General features: G+C 36.9%; 1 protein-coding gene across 1 annotated transcript; it reads left to right on the top strand.

Annotated features, from left to right (window-relative positions):
- Positions 1-5,265: 5,265 nt before the first annotated feature.
- msrb1b (methionine sulfoxide reductase B1b) lies at positions 5,266-10,809 on the top strand. The gene is made up of 4 exons (XM_059324813.1): positions 5,266-5,401; positions 7,220-7,362; positions 7,475-7,592; positions 10,117-10,809. The coding sequence occupies exons 1-4, from the start codon at positions 5,347-5,349 to the stop codon at positions 10,131-10,133; spliced, it is 333 nt and encodes a 110-aa protein (XP_059180796.1). The 5' UTR covers positions 5,266-5,346; the 3' UTR covers positions 10,134-10,809.
- Positions 10,810-15,090: the final 4,281 nt, after the last annotated feature.

Below are 15,090 nucleotides of genomic sequence, written 5' to 3'. Positions count from 1 at the left end.
ATTACACCTATGTTTATTTCGTACATACGAGATACAAAGCCCTGAAAGGCAAGGTGAACATTTTTTGGGGGGGCCAAAACCTAAGCATTATCTCGTAGGAGAGAGGAGGAAATAATATCTCGTACGTACGAGAAACCCACACGTATGAGATAGTATGCCTGAAACAATGCCGAAACAATGCCCGAAAAAAAATAATTTGTTTTCACTTTGCCTTTCAGGGCTTCCGTACTGTTGACAGTCAGGACCTGGTAGTTTTTGTAGCAATACTCAGAACCTTTACGGGGAAGGAAGAAGGCTTTATGCCCAACATGCACCTTTCCAAGACCATACTTGTTCTTCCCAACATATACGTCTTTGGTGCAGGAGGTGTAGACTGAATTCTCAGGTACTGAACCCCAGGAGCCATGCTTCCATTCTAAAACCTCAATGTTGCCTTTGTTCACCAGGATCTCAAATGGGGAACCAAGAAGCTCCTTGTCTCCGTACGGGTAGTGGCAGTGAGGACCCATGCCAGGGCTGTAGAAGCCGGCCTCCATCCCGTATTTGCAAACATAGTCGGTGCGTCTATATTCTTCATTGTAGATTGAAACTGCTCCATCGGGGGGAGAGCCATTAAACGTCTGCCATTCCAGGTTGGACTGGTAAAGTTTCATGTTCTCAATCCCTTTGAGAAGACACAGATAGGAACAATGTTTCAGTCATCAGCAACACTCAGATTCAAAATCAAAACAAATCAAATAGTCTTTATTGTCATTATATAGTTCACTATACAACGAAATTGAAAGTGCCACTGCATAAGGTGCATAGTTATGACAATCATAACACAAAACAACATGAGTAAAAACATTTAAAAAATACCGAGCTAAACAAGGACAAAAACAAGAACAAGGACATGTGATGAAATAAATAAGTATAAAAATAAATAAATGGCTACTTAAAATGCTATAATTTATACATGGGGTAAATTGAGTGTTTTGCACATATCAATTGTATTGCACATGTCCATTCAGCTGCAGGTGAAGCACAGAATAAATGCAGGTTTATTTAGCCCCAGTTCGAAGCATCAACCAACCTTAAAATCCAGCCTGGCTGAAAATGTCAGATCAGGATCTACCTAGAACTTCTGAACTACTTAATGTCAAATAAGTCAACATACAGGTATGTGGTTGAGATCATAACAAGCACTCACCGTCAGCTTTAAGAGCCAGTTCAAAGTGTGCAGGCATATTTAACTACCTTATCACTGAATTAAACAAATAGGCACTCTTACTTACTCTGGACTTTGACTTTAAAATACGGGAGTTACAGTCCATTGTGTGCAGGTTTATATAACTACCTTACTGCTGAATAAAACAAATATTCACTCTTACTTTATCTGGACTTTAAATCTTGTGTCCAACCTGCCCTGTCTTGTAAAACCACTTGTGTATCAAAAACATACTTTTTTCCCGTCATTTCTGCCAATTTGGATTCAATCCACTCAACAACATATTAACGATTACACGTTTCATAAAGTCAGTTAGTGAACACAAAGATTAAGGTTAATATAAAACCAACACCACACATGGAGCAACTTCACGATGTAACCTTTATACCTGATATCTGTAAATTTAGATTGTATAGACCCAGCTGGCTGTAGAAGTGATGTTTTTGCAAACTTACACTCACAAAAGTTGAAAGTCCAGTGAATAAAGGCAGGCAGACCAGCAGATAGGCAACAGGTTGCAGTGTTCCAGAGAAAACAGGTAACAGATGCTAGAAAACAAATAAATGGTGCTCACATGTCTATGGCTGGGGTAAAGAGGCTGGTATAAGTACTACAGAGCAGATAAGAAAAATCAGGTGCAGGTGGGGACATGGGTGGGAATTTGGCAGTCATGCTTCTAAAAAAATACCCTCCCTGTTTTTCTAAACAACACATAACATATGACTTCTTAGCAAAAATTAATTTTAGTTTAACCTGCTCCTCTAGAAGCACAAATATCATAACTCAAAAATAAAACTAAAAAACTAAAATTTATTTTTATTTGAGCTCTGGACTAGCAGGCTGTCTACAATATGTGGTCAGCAAATAGTGATCCTTCACTGCCCCCTGCTGGATATCTTAGATATTCTATATCTATTCTATATTTAGTTTTTTAAGCTGTGATTTCTCTTTTTTATCTTCCTCTGGGGACCATCTAAAGCAGGGGTCCCCAAACTTTTTCCGGTGGGGGCCTCATCAACTTTTCTTTCTGTGATGGGGGTCAGTCTATAACAGGAAATGATATGGGCCAAAGTGACCACTGTTATAAGAATTTTTCAGAGTGACCCTTCAGTAAAGACAGTTGGATTCAGAGTATCAAAGTTTAAGTTGAATTTAATTAAAGTCTTGTACAAGAGGAGCGTTTAAATCATGCAACACAGCGAGTACGGTTACAGAGAAAAAGGCTCATATGATAGTTAAAACTGTTGGCTTATATGCCTCCTATAGTGGGAGGTTTCCAACGTAGAACAGCAGAAATACGTCTGACCCGTGTCTGACTCCCCCAGTCATGTGTACTTCCCTTTATCTTAACATATAGACATAATCAACTACATTTTCCCACTGATGGATAAATAAAGTCATATCTTATCTGAACTCACTGTAGCTGTAACACCTCTATAGAGTTGGACACTATACCGCCCTACAAAGTCTAACTGCAGTAACTACAAGGCAAGGCAAGTTTATTTATATAGCACAATTCGTACACAGGGCCATTCAAAGTGCTTTACAGGGGCAAGATTAAAACACATAAAACACATTAGAAGACATTTAAAAGCGAATTAAAAAAAAGAAAAAGTGAATGAATAAAACATTTAAAAGCGAATGAATAAAAATCACAGGTTAAAATGGAAACAGAAAAGTCTTCAGACTTCATTTAAAAGAGCTGAGAGTTGCAGCAGACCTCAAGTTCTCTGGGAGTTTGTTCCAGAGATTTGGTGCATAAAAACTAAACGTTGCTTCTCCTTGTTTAGTCCTAACATGGGGACAGTAAGTAGACCTGTCCCAGACGACCTAAGGGCTCTGGACGGCTCATAACGTATCAGCAGATCGGTAATATATTTTGGCCCTAGACCATTTAGGGCTTTATAAACCAACATTAATATTTTGAAATCAATTATTTGAGTGACAGGAAGCCAGTGTAAAGACCTCAGAACTGGGGTGATGTGATCCAATTTTTTGGTCCTGGTGAGTACTCGAGCAGCAGCGTTCTGAATTAGCTGAAGCTGTCTGATAGATTTTTTTGGAAGCCCTGCAAGGACACTGTTACAGTAGTCAAGTCTACTAAAGATAAATGCATGGACAAGTTTTTCTAAATCTTGCTGAGACATAAGCCCTTTAATTCTTGATATGTTTTAAAGGTGGTAATAGGCTGACTTATTCATTGATTTAATGTGTTTTTTGAAATTCAAGCCTGAGTCTATGACAACACCAAGATTACACAAAGGGTAAAACTGACAAAAACTGCTATAAAGTTCTTTAACGTGTTTTAGCTGGCCAGCCAAATGGGTTATAGGTAGGTAAGGGATATGACACATATTTCTACATGAATTGATGATGTAATTTTTATGCTCAAAAGTCACGATGATTCATTTGACCTTTGACCCCAAAAAAATAGTTACTGCACTCAGGTTTTTCTGTAAAAGGTTCTAATAGTAGTGCAAGAACAGAGTGCAGTAACTACAGTGTTGTCTTCTTTCAGATTTTATATTTTGTTTTCAGTGAATAAACATTTTCAAATTGATTTTGTTATCAGTGTATTTAAAAGTGTTTCACAACTCTATTCAAATATTTGCATATTTTAGACTTAATATTATGAAGAGATGTTATATTTTAGTTTAAATATAATTTTATCTCACTTTTTACTTCATCACTATCTAGATAATATTTCCCTTTCAAATAAACTTATAATTTCTATTTTTGTTTTGTTTTTTGATTAGTATATATATCCAGAGCAGACCATGGCAAGTGCAATTACTGCTTGGTTTTGAGTTGGAATTTGTGGTTTTTATATAATTATTTCTCTGAAATAAAGCAAATTGAAATCTAAAACTTTGTCACAAGATAAAACAGACATTAAGAGGTTCATTTTTAGTTATAACTCAATTTTGACCAAAAATGTAGTTACTGCAGTTAGGCTTTGTAGGGCAGTATATATCTACATCAGGGATGGGCAACTGGAGGCCCGGGGGCCGCATACGGCCTGCACCATCACTTGAAGTGGCCCTCAGTACAACTACATGCATTTGAGCATGAAATCTTAAAAGTGCAGTGTAAAAATGCACAAAATTACTTCTTGCAATTAATGTTGGTCTGCTGTTCTTGCACGGAAAAAAAAGAAATCACAGTAAGTAGTGGTTATTTAAAAAAAAATAAAAATGTATTATTTGCTTCAAACCTTTTCATATCCTGGTACTGACAGGTCTAGAACTGAAGTGCCCTTGAGCAAGGCACCAAACCCCCCTGCACAGCTCCCCAGGCGCAGTAATGTGCTGCCCACTGCTCCTTGCATGGTGTGTTCACTTGTGTGTAAAAAAGGATGGGTTAAATGCAGAGGTTGAATTTCCCCATTGTGGGATTAATAAAGTAATCTTCTTCTTCTATTTCTACTGTTATACATGCATTTGAGCATGAAATATGTTAAGTTACACTGTAAAAAAAGGTTTGTAGAAATAACAGTTAAACACTGTTAAATACATCAGAAATAGGGCATAAAATCAAAAATTGTATATCACTGTATTAGACACTTAATTACCGTGAATCAAAGAATAGCACAAAACTTTATAAACTGTCATAAACTGGAAGAAACACAGTTTTGCTGTAAAATATAACATTTTCATGCAAAATTTATGGAGAAATACCATGATGTGTGAATGAATGTCACAATTACCCTAAAAATAACTTAATTTAGAATAGAAAATCCACTTACTGTAATTTTTACGGTGAAGTTCTGGCAACCACAGCTGCCGTAAATTAAACAGATTATTTTTTACAGTGTACTGCACTGTAAACATATTTGAAATTATAGTTTCATCATATCTGGTTAAGTGCACGGTCCTATATGTGGTCCTGTGGTAGTGTCCATGAAAAATTGTGGCCCCCTCCAGCATTTAAATTGCCCATCCCTGCTCTACATTATGGCCTGCTGTTGTCACCGCCCTCTAGTGGTTAGAACAGGACACAGCAGTGGGCGGAGCTCCCGTTAAATCTCCAGCTCAAACCACTTCACACGAGAAGAGGAAAGACAGTCGGTCGTCTGAAGAAAACACAGCATAACTCATAAGCATTTATTAATTCTCCAGCTGACCTACACACACCGCAGTATGTCGTTCTGTCAGTTTTTTGGCGGAGAAGTCTACAAGGATCATTTCAAACCAGGTGAGCGGACTGTTGTGAGCTGTGACGTAACCTCCCTTCAGTCTGGATTATAGGTGATATAATCAACATTTCTCAGGTTCGGCTTCAAATAAACTAATTTTGTGGAAAATTCCGATTGAATTATTGTGTAATATCGCAGTGATGAGTCGTGTGAAGGGGAACGTGGTGTGATAGCATTTGGGGGTATTTATTATTGATTTTTATTCCATCATATTTCAGATTTGTGAAATTTAAGTGAAATTTCTAATAGAAATAATAATAATGAAGCTGCCATTACTAATTATGGTTAAAAAAAACAGTAGTATGATTTTGTAGAATATCTAAGTAAAATGAACCACTGATTACCTTTTTTGAAAATCATGTAAAGTAAAGCAACATTGGGAAGAAGAAAATAACCTTAATTTTGTATATTTTTCATTACTCCTTTATTTAATTTCAAAGTTAATTTTCAGACATTTCATTTAAATGTTTTGTATATTTTTTTAATTTTATAAATATATATTTATATTTTAGGTATTGCGTCATGTCTGAAATTAATAAAAGCAATTAAATAAAATAAAATAAAAAAATAAAATTACATAATCCCTCAATTTATGTTCGAACCCATTGCTCTGTTACATGTTTTTTTAAAATGTGTTTTTCAGGAAGGAAATGAAACAATGCAATAAAACGTAACACTCAGAACTCTCAACACCCACACAGGATAAATTAATTAAAAAGTGCAATAAAACGGACATGTGCAATACAATTGATATGTGCAAAACACTCAATTTACCTCATGTATAAATTATAGCATTTTAAGTAGCCATTTATTTATTTTTATACTTATTTATTACATCACATGTCCTTGTTCTTGTCCTTGTTTAGCTCGGTATTTTTTAAATGTTTTTACTCATGTTGTTTTGTGTTATGATTGTCATAACTATGCACCTTATGCAGTGGCACTTTCAATTTCGTTGTATAGTGAACTATATAATCTGTCAGGCCGGGCTCGAAGCAGGACTCAGACGCAGAGATAGAGTTTGTCAAAAAAGCACTTTATTTGAGTACTAGTCAGCAAGAGGTAATTCCCGAACAGAGGAAACAAAAGGGCTATGAAAATTAACAGTCTAGAAGACCTAAAACTAAAATTCCCTGAAAAGAGGGAAAATAACAAAACTCCTGACTAACCTGAATCACAAGGCAAATCTATCCTAAGGGATAAGGAAAAACAACTTGACAAGAAAAGGGAGAAAAAGGGACAAAATAAAATACTAATAAACACAAGGTGCTCCAAAAGGGAGGAAACAACCTTACAGGGAAAAAGACTAAGCTAAAAATCACTCCGTAAACTGGAGGAACTATCTAAGGGAGAAAAAACTGAATAACTCAAAATCACTCTGAAGGAGGAAAAACAAAAGGCAATCTAACAACTAACAAACTAAGGGAGCAGCTAAGCTGTGAAAATTTACAAAAGAAAATCACTCTTACGAGGAGAACACACTTGAAGACGAAGCAAGGCAGATGACTGTGGCGATGACGAGAACTGTGGTAATGCTGGCGAGACGATAAACGACACACTGGCACCAGACAAGGGAGACGCAGACTATTTAACACATGAGGGAGGGAGCACCAGGTGAACACAATCGGTAATTAGGGGAGACACTCAGACAGGTGACACACAGGGAAGGGCAAGTGACCTGAAACGAGAGGAGAGTTACTTTTCAAAATAAAAGCAGTGACGAGACCAAAACATAAAAAAAACCAAGACTTCACCGCGGTGTGACATAATGACAATAAAGACTATTTGATTGATTTGATTTGAACTGTCCCCTTCAGGTATATACGTGTGCTCCAACTGTAACCACCCACTGTTCTCCAGTCGGTCCAAGTTTGCCCACTCGTCCCCCTGGCCGGCTTTCACCGACACCCTCAGAGAGGACAGCGTCACCAAGATGATGGAGAGTCTCACAGCCTTCAAGGTCAGAGTCTTCACTCACATGTATCAGCCACTGTATCCAACTGATTGGACTGTTTTCATGTTGCATCAGGACGTGACCCGGGACGCTGATGTGACTGTGTTCATGTACGCAGGTTCTGTGTGGCAAGTGTGGCAACGGGCTCGGCCATGAGTTTGTAAATGACGGCCCAGACGAAGGACTCTCGAGATTTTGAATATTCAGTCACTCGCTCAAGTTTGTCCCCAACAAAGGTAAGACGAGCACAGACATGAGTGACACATACAGTAGGCAGCAAGTAAAAAAAAGAGAACCCACAACTGTGAGACATGTACAGTACAGGCCAAAAGTTTGGACACACCTTCTCATTCAATGCGTTTCCTTTATTTTCATGACTATTGACATTGTAGATTCATCAAAACTATTAATGAACACATGTGGAATTATGTACTTTACAAAAAAGTGTGAAATAACTGAAAACATGTCTTATATTCTAGTAAGCAAAGGGTGGTTACTTTGAGGAATCTAAAATACAAGACATGTTTTCAGTTATTTCACACTTTTTTGTTAAGTACATAATTCCATATGTGTTCATTAATAGTTTTGATGCCTTCAGTGAGAATCTACAATGTAAATAGTCATGAAAATAAAGAAAAACGCATTGAATGAGAAGGTGTGTCCAAACTTTTGGCCTGTACTGTATATTATTATTATATGGGCCTCATTCACCAATATCTTCTTAAGAATCTTCTTAGATTCTTTCTTAAGTCCTTCTTAAGAAGATTTCTAAGAAGACCCTTCGTCAGATTCATCAACGTGTTCTTTAGCCCCTGAATTGTTCGCAGCCGTGTTCTTAAATTCATGAATGCCACAATCTTCACTAAATCTTCGTAAGTAGGACTTAAGAACAAATTTGTTCTTAAGAACGGTTCGTGAATGAGGCCTATTGTTTCTAATAATAATAATAATAATACATTTTATTTGGAGGCGCCTTTCTTGGCACTCAAGGACACTGTACAAAAAAGATAGAAAAGAAACAGCAATAAAATACAATAAAATACACAGAATTAATAACAATACAATACAATAGATAGATTGGACAGGGTAATTGTCATCAGAGGGAATAGATAATAAACAGATGTGTTTTGAGTTGTGATTTGAAATGAGGGAGTAAAAATATATAGAGAGATGTTTTTCCTGTAGTAATAATAATAATGATAATAATAAAATAAATTGTATTTGTGTTTGTGACTAACTTTCATACAAGAAATTAAGCACAAAGTACTTTACAATATGGAAACTACATGACATAGATAGACACAGAATGAACATAAACACTGGATAGAATGTCACGATTAATGGAAAATAAAACACACTTGATAATAGCAGTAAAAAAATAAAATAAAATGAATAATTGTATAGACCCATTTGGTTGTTAAAAATCAGATGGAAACTGAATATATACAGCAGAATGCACAAGATACACTACTGGTCAAAAGTTTTAGAACACACCAACTTTTCCAGAATTTAATTGAAAATTATGCAGTTTAATGTCTCAGTGTACTCTGAAATTAATGCACATTTGCAACATTTAAAATTCTTTATTGAGCATGATAGTGTTTTGAAAGTAAAAAAAAGATTCAAAATCACATTTTATGTTGGACTAAAGGACTAAAAAAAGACACAAAATTACCAAAAAAAAAGACACAAAATTACCAAAAAAAAAGACACAAAATTACCAAAAAAAGACACAAAATGACTTACAAAGACATGAAAAGAATTCAAAAATGGACAAAATAGCCCAAGACTCCATAGAGTTAAGTTGTTAACCCATTTCTTGTTCCCTGAAAAAGGCCTTCTTGTATAATTCTGAAATGTACATTATTTTTCAGTTTTTGTTAACCTTACCTTTTTTTATTTACCTCTGGCAGTTCACCACTTACCTTCGTACCCTTTCAAGCTGTTCATTTGACTTGAACTGCTTGAATTTCAACAAAAAACTGGAAAAATTGGGTTGTTCTAAAACTTTTGACCGGTAGTGTAAGTGGAGTGAAGTATTTTGCCTCAATTGCACTCTCCAACTCCGCCGAGGTCTTTGAGGCTATAAATAAACACAACAGAACCTACTTTCCCGACAGACTCAGGCTCATCATCAGTATTGACTAATGGAAATGAGCGTTCTTCAGCTACCTCAGAGTAGCAACAAAGTGGTCCTAAAACCAAAAATCCATTCTAGTACATGTACAAGCTTTATATGGCTGAGAGGAAGTGTTGGCAAGTTGGCAAGTTTATTTGTATAGCACAATTCAACACAAGGTAATTCAAAGTGCTTTACATACACATTAAAAACAGCAAGACATATTTGAAAACAGTAAAAACAGTCAATTAAAACAGGGTAATAGAAATAAAAGTATAAATAGGATAAAATAAGATACAGCAGGATAAAAAAAATAGATAAAATAATTTTAAAAAAAGATGTCGGTTTTGAAGTTCAGGTCTGAGTCAATAATTACACCAAGATTTCTGGCTTGATTTGTAGCTGTCAATGACATAGAGCCAAGGTGAGCGCTGATCTTAGATCTTTCATTTTTAGGGCCGAAAATGATCACCTCTGTCTTGTCTGCATTTAGTGACATAAAACTTTTAAATACTGTTTTTTATTCTATGTGTGAAATTTGTGCTTAACTAACAAATGTGTGTCTCTTCTCCAAGTTGTCCACTCAGCATTAATGCACGCGACACATTCATGTATGTGTGTATGATTTGTCTCTGTCCCAGGCAAGGACAAGCGGTAAAGAGCGAGGTGTGAGTTTCCACTCCAGCTGCTGTATCTGCTGCTCGGTCCAGTCCACAGGCGGGGTCAGCGTGTGACGTGGACGGGGGAAAGGCCTAAACAGGACGTCCTGTCCACTGAAGAACCTTTGACCAGCCTGTGACACAGTGACAGGACCACACATCTGCACATATTCCTTAACAAAATGCCTCATATTCAAATATGTTAACTCCATGATTATCAAATATATCAGTAGATGCATGTTATTTTACCATGATATTGGGTATTTCTGCTATCTTTTTCACTACCTCTATAGTTTTACATTATATTGCTGGTATGATTTCCTCCCAGTTCACTTCCCTAATGGAGATGTAACTCTATTATCTATGCACTGAAGAAGTTCACATTCCTTTTGGTATCCGTTTTGTTTGTTGTATGTTTATTTCAAGATTATACAGAAGAAAAGAAACTGTCAACTTACTGTATGAACAGGAATATTTTCTTCTCTTTTTGTTATGTACTGTAAGCCAGTGTACTTGAATTCGATTCTTACATGCAAAATAATTAATTTATAGGAATGTTTGTACATTTGCATTTTATTTTGAAAAACTCATCTAGCGCAGCATTTTAATTTACCTTCACCGTTACAGGATTTTGATGCTCATATAAGGGAACAAACAATAAATTATAGTTTGGTAGATTTTTGTCTTGTCTTTCATGAGAAATTGCTGTTTGTAAAGGCGTCCCTTGACCTCTGACCTCAAGATATCTCAATGAAAATATGGGTACCCACGAGTTTCCTCTTTACAGACATGCCCACTTTATGACAATCCCATGCAGTTTGAGGCAGAGACCATGCAGTTTTTCTCATGCGGTATAAATCTGCTATTCCCTTGTATTTGAATATTTCTGCATGCTGGGGTCCTTAAACAGTCTTGGAACTGCATAAATTATAGGATAATCACAGCCTCATGAAACTTTACAGCCACAAACTACAGACCTGGAGCATTCAGTGGATGAATGATTTTCTAGGTATATTGACAATAAGGAAGTTTCTGTGCAATTTCGACTACAGAAGTGTCATCCAATCACTAAAAACACACTTCTGCCAGAAAACTCCAAAACGTTTAAAGTTTTTTTTAAAATATCAAATCACAGCATGGATTTTTCATTGATGTTCCAAAATATCTTGGCTTTGAGCATCTATCAGCTGCAATTCAAATTAATCCAAAAGTTCCCAGTTTGCAGATAATAACCTGCTAAAGATCCCCTGTTCTCACCGAAAAAGACTTAAACTACACAGTTTGTTGCCACCAGCAGTTAAACTGTTAAAGGAAACAAAATTATCTCTACTTTCAGCTTTATAACAGTAAAAGGTAATTTCTAAATTGAGTGCTTTTTTTTTTGTAATACAATACATGTAATGTCACAAAGGAGTAAAGTACAATCATAAATACATATGATAAACGTTTTACAAGCAAAATGAAAGGTATTGGGACGTATACAGTATATACAGCAATGGATATTATGTACAGTAAAGTAGTAGGTACCTGTGCACTCTTTTTATATATATATATATATATATATATATATATATATATATATATATATATATATATATATATATATACTGTATTTATTCACTTTTCTTACAAGCAAACATACAGAAGACAGGACCATACAAAACGACAAAACAACAACAACAAGCTGGGAATACCAATATAAAAATCAAAGACCCAAACAAAATTATCAAATTGAGTGCTTTTATACAAATAGAGGAACTGATGTTCCCTAAGCTGCCCTCTAGGTGGAGCTCTTGAGCTACAAGATATCACACACTCGTTGCCGGACAGTGTGAACAACACAAGATGTGATACTATCTGTTGTTGTGAGTGCTTTACTACCTGCACATGTAGAAGCTTGATATGAACACAAGCTGATTGTTGTCTTGCATTGATTATAACTGCTGGTTGTTCCAGTAGCTTACAGGGGCTCAGGCTCTCTCTGTGGCCCAGCTGCAGGCCATATTCTCTGGGCTCTGGGGGTTGGCAAACACCATGAGGTTTAGAGGAGTAGCCTGGCCGCCTGGTGAGAGACTGAGGGCTATCATTACAAAGGAAGTACAAGCAAGCACGCACACACACACACACATGCACACAATCCCTAGAGAAACGTGTGCCAATCAACACATGGCCATACTCCTCTTGGACACATCTCACTCGTCTCTTTTCACCTTCTGTTATGACATGCATTAATGTCTTACACTTTACATGCATCTTTCACACACACAAAAACACACACACTGTCTTCGATTTTATTGGTCTCACCGCAGACAAGTAAAGTTTGAAGCGTATTTTCTTTCAAAACATCACTTCTTGTAGTGTGCAATTACGAGAGGTCATCATAACATTCGGCGATGTCGTTGAACTCTCAGCATCAACAATTTGAATATTCTGGAGCACCACTCCACATCCATCCAACTGCACTTCTACACGCTGCCAAAGGTATTCAAATGAATTTCAGCCCTCCGTGTGGTGGAGAAGCCTGACCTTGCATTGAGGTTACTATGGCCGAGTAAATTTCCTCTTGTGTTGTCTTGGCAGGCAGACGCTCAACAGTTTATTCTTTTAACATAGAGTAGTCCATTTGGTGGATGTTTTTACCCAAAGCTGCCTTACTGTACTGAGAGCATTTTTAGCAGAGGTGGTCCCGCTAGTGATCAAACCCACAACCCTGGCAGTGGCTGTGTTGTGCTCTGCCCATCAAACTGTACAGGAGTTAGACTGTCTGACTCAGTCAGATAAGCACAGAGCAAATACAGAGAGATGAGAATGTGATCGCTACGTCAGATATCTGAGGTACACTCTAATTAAAGCAAAAAAACAACCCTTGGATCATCTTGCGCTGTTATTCCATCAGTCTGTGAGGTTTGGTGCATTCCAGCTGTAATTTATCTTTTTGATGTACTCGCTGTACTTTAACATGTCATTTAGGTCACTTCAGGTTTTCTTCCCACATACGCTTTCCCTTTCCTGCCATTCTTCATTTTCTGTCTGTCTTTCTTCTTATTTTGAGTTTTTCTTCAGCTGCTTAAGAGAAACCTTTTACAGTCATGCATGCAGCTCTGCTTTGTGGTGCTTTGAGCTAAAAGCTAATGTCAAAATTCTAGCTTGCTTATATTTAAAAAGGAACTAACATGCCTTTGTTAATAAGGTATAATGATTACATATTTAACCTACTTTGTTTTAGCATGCTGGACAAATTTGATTGTTAGAAGGTCTGTGTGTAAATTAGCTCCAAAATAATACAATAAGCTATAAGCTAACTGTATGTTAGCTGTAGCTAGCTAGCGATTTACCGCGTGCGGTAGCATACTTTTGTATGTTTTTGTTTTTTGCTTGTGTCCTGCCAGTCTATACTTTTTTCTCAACGACTTAATTCATGCCACGTTTAAACCTATTCAAGTTCAACAAAAAACACAAGGTTAGACAAGGTTAGAAAACTGTGGCAGTTTCAAAAATGTGACGTCCTATTTCATGTTGTGAAATGGTCGCACTTCTAAACACGTGGATAATGTTGTGAAACGGACTTGGTTAAGTTTAGGTTTGAATAAGTATGTTTTTTATTGGACATAAGTATGTGACGTAATTACATACTGTAGTTACGTTAAAATAACTCAGCGTTGATGTTTGATGTAGCTACATACATGACATAGTATGTGACGTGGTTATAAAGTACGCAAGTTAAAGTAACTCAACATTAACTTTTGTTTAACATGGGTCAAACAAACACAGGACTTTGACCCATGTCAAACAACAAGTCCATTTACCCCAACCCCCTCTATGTGTGGATATATGTATGTGGCATATGTATGACATAATTACATAATGAAGTTGGGCGTAATGTGATTATGTAAAATGGTCACATGGTTTCACGTATGACACTACAGTGGTGTCCTTGAGTCCAAAGTCCTGTGTTTTGTTGACCACCCAACCTCCTCCCTATATGGACTGTGTTGCTCTTTATACTACGCCACTTGACATTTTCCTTTGCTCCTGTGATTATTACGGCCACTAGAGGTCGCTGCCTGAACGTGGATCATAATAAGCTGCTGGCCCAAACGACAATACATGGCTGTTTTTAGAGCGAGGAAGGTCTGTTTTGTTTTCGACCCAGAAACTGAAGCTTCCTTCCGATGGTTTTCTTTTTCTGTCTTTCATTCTTTCTTTGCCTGATGAGACACCTGACTATGTTTTTAATGACATCATGTTATCCTCGGGGAAAAGAAAATACATCATGAGACTGTGCTGAAATGTTTTTTCCTTTCAGGTTGATGCAGGTATATGATAGTAGCCTTCCCATCACCGCTTTACAATTCAATTTCCCAGGAAACCAGAATTCAAAGGAGTATTTTGGCAATAACAACGTGGCATGTGTCTGGACCACAAATGCGTTAACTACCAAACTGGTTTGAACAGGGTGTGCAGTTCATGAAATGCTTCCTCCGGGCATTCTGTGCTCAACAACAAGACAAATACATCAGCGATAATTTATCTTCTCATCACTGACATTACCCACTGTATGACTCATATTCAGACCCATGCAGCATGTTTGTGTTTTCCAATGAGATGAAAAAATGTAGACAAGAGAAGTCCTTTCTCAAAGCAGTGTGAATTTTTTTTGTACCACTGAACTTGAGGTTAATAGTGAATCTCCTCAGAGGGCAGACAGTACGCTGTTGGGTCACACGGGCACTGCATTAACCCGGCTGCCCTGAGACGTTTTAAAGACGGGGTTAATGTTTGATTCAGGGGGGAAAATGTTTGCGTAGGCATGAAAGAGCTACTTACACAATGTTATAAAAGGAGAGGGTATTCGGAGGACAGCTATATCTTCTAAAAGGTCATTTTCATTGTACTAGTGCATTCAGGGACCCGTAGCTTTCCTTTCTGGGCTGTACAGGTAAATGTTCTATTAAA

This window comes from Centropristis striata, chromosome 21 (assembly GCF_030273125.1).
Source record: "Centropristis striata isolate RG_2023a ecotype Rhode Island chromosome 21, C.striata_1.0, whole genome shotgun sequence".
Lineage (NCBI taxonomy): Eukaryota > Metazoa > Chordata > Actinopteri > Perciformes > Serranidae > Centropristis > Centropristis striata.
Note: the sequence above shows the minus strand (reverse complement) of the source record. Positions and strands in the feature narration are given on the sequence as shown.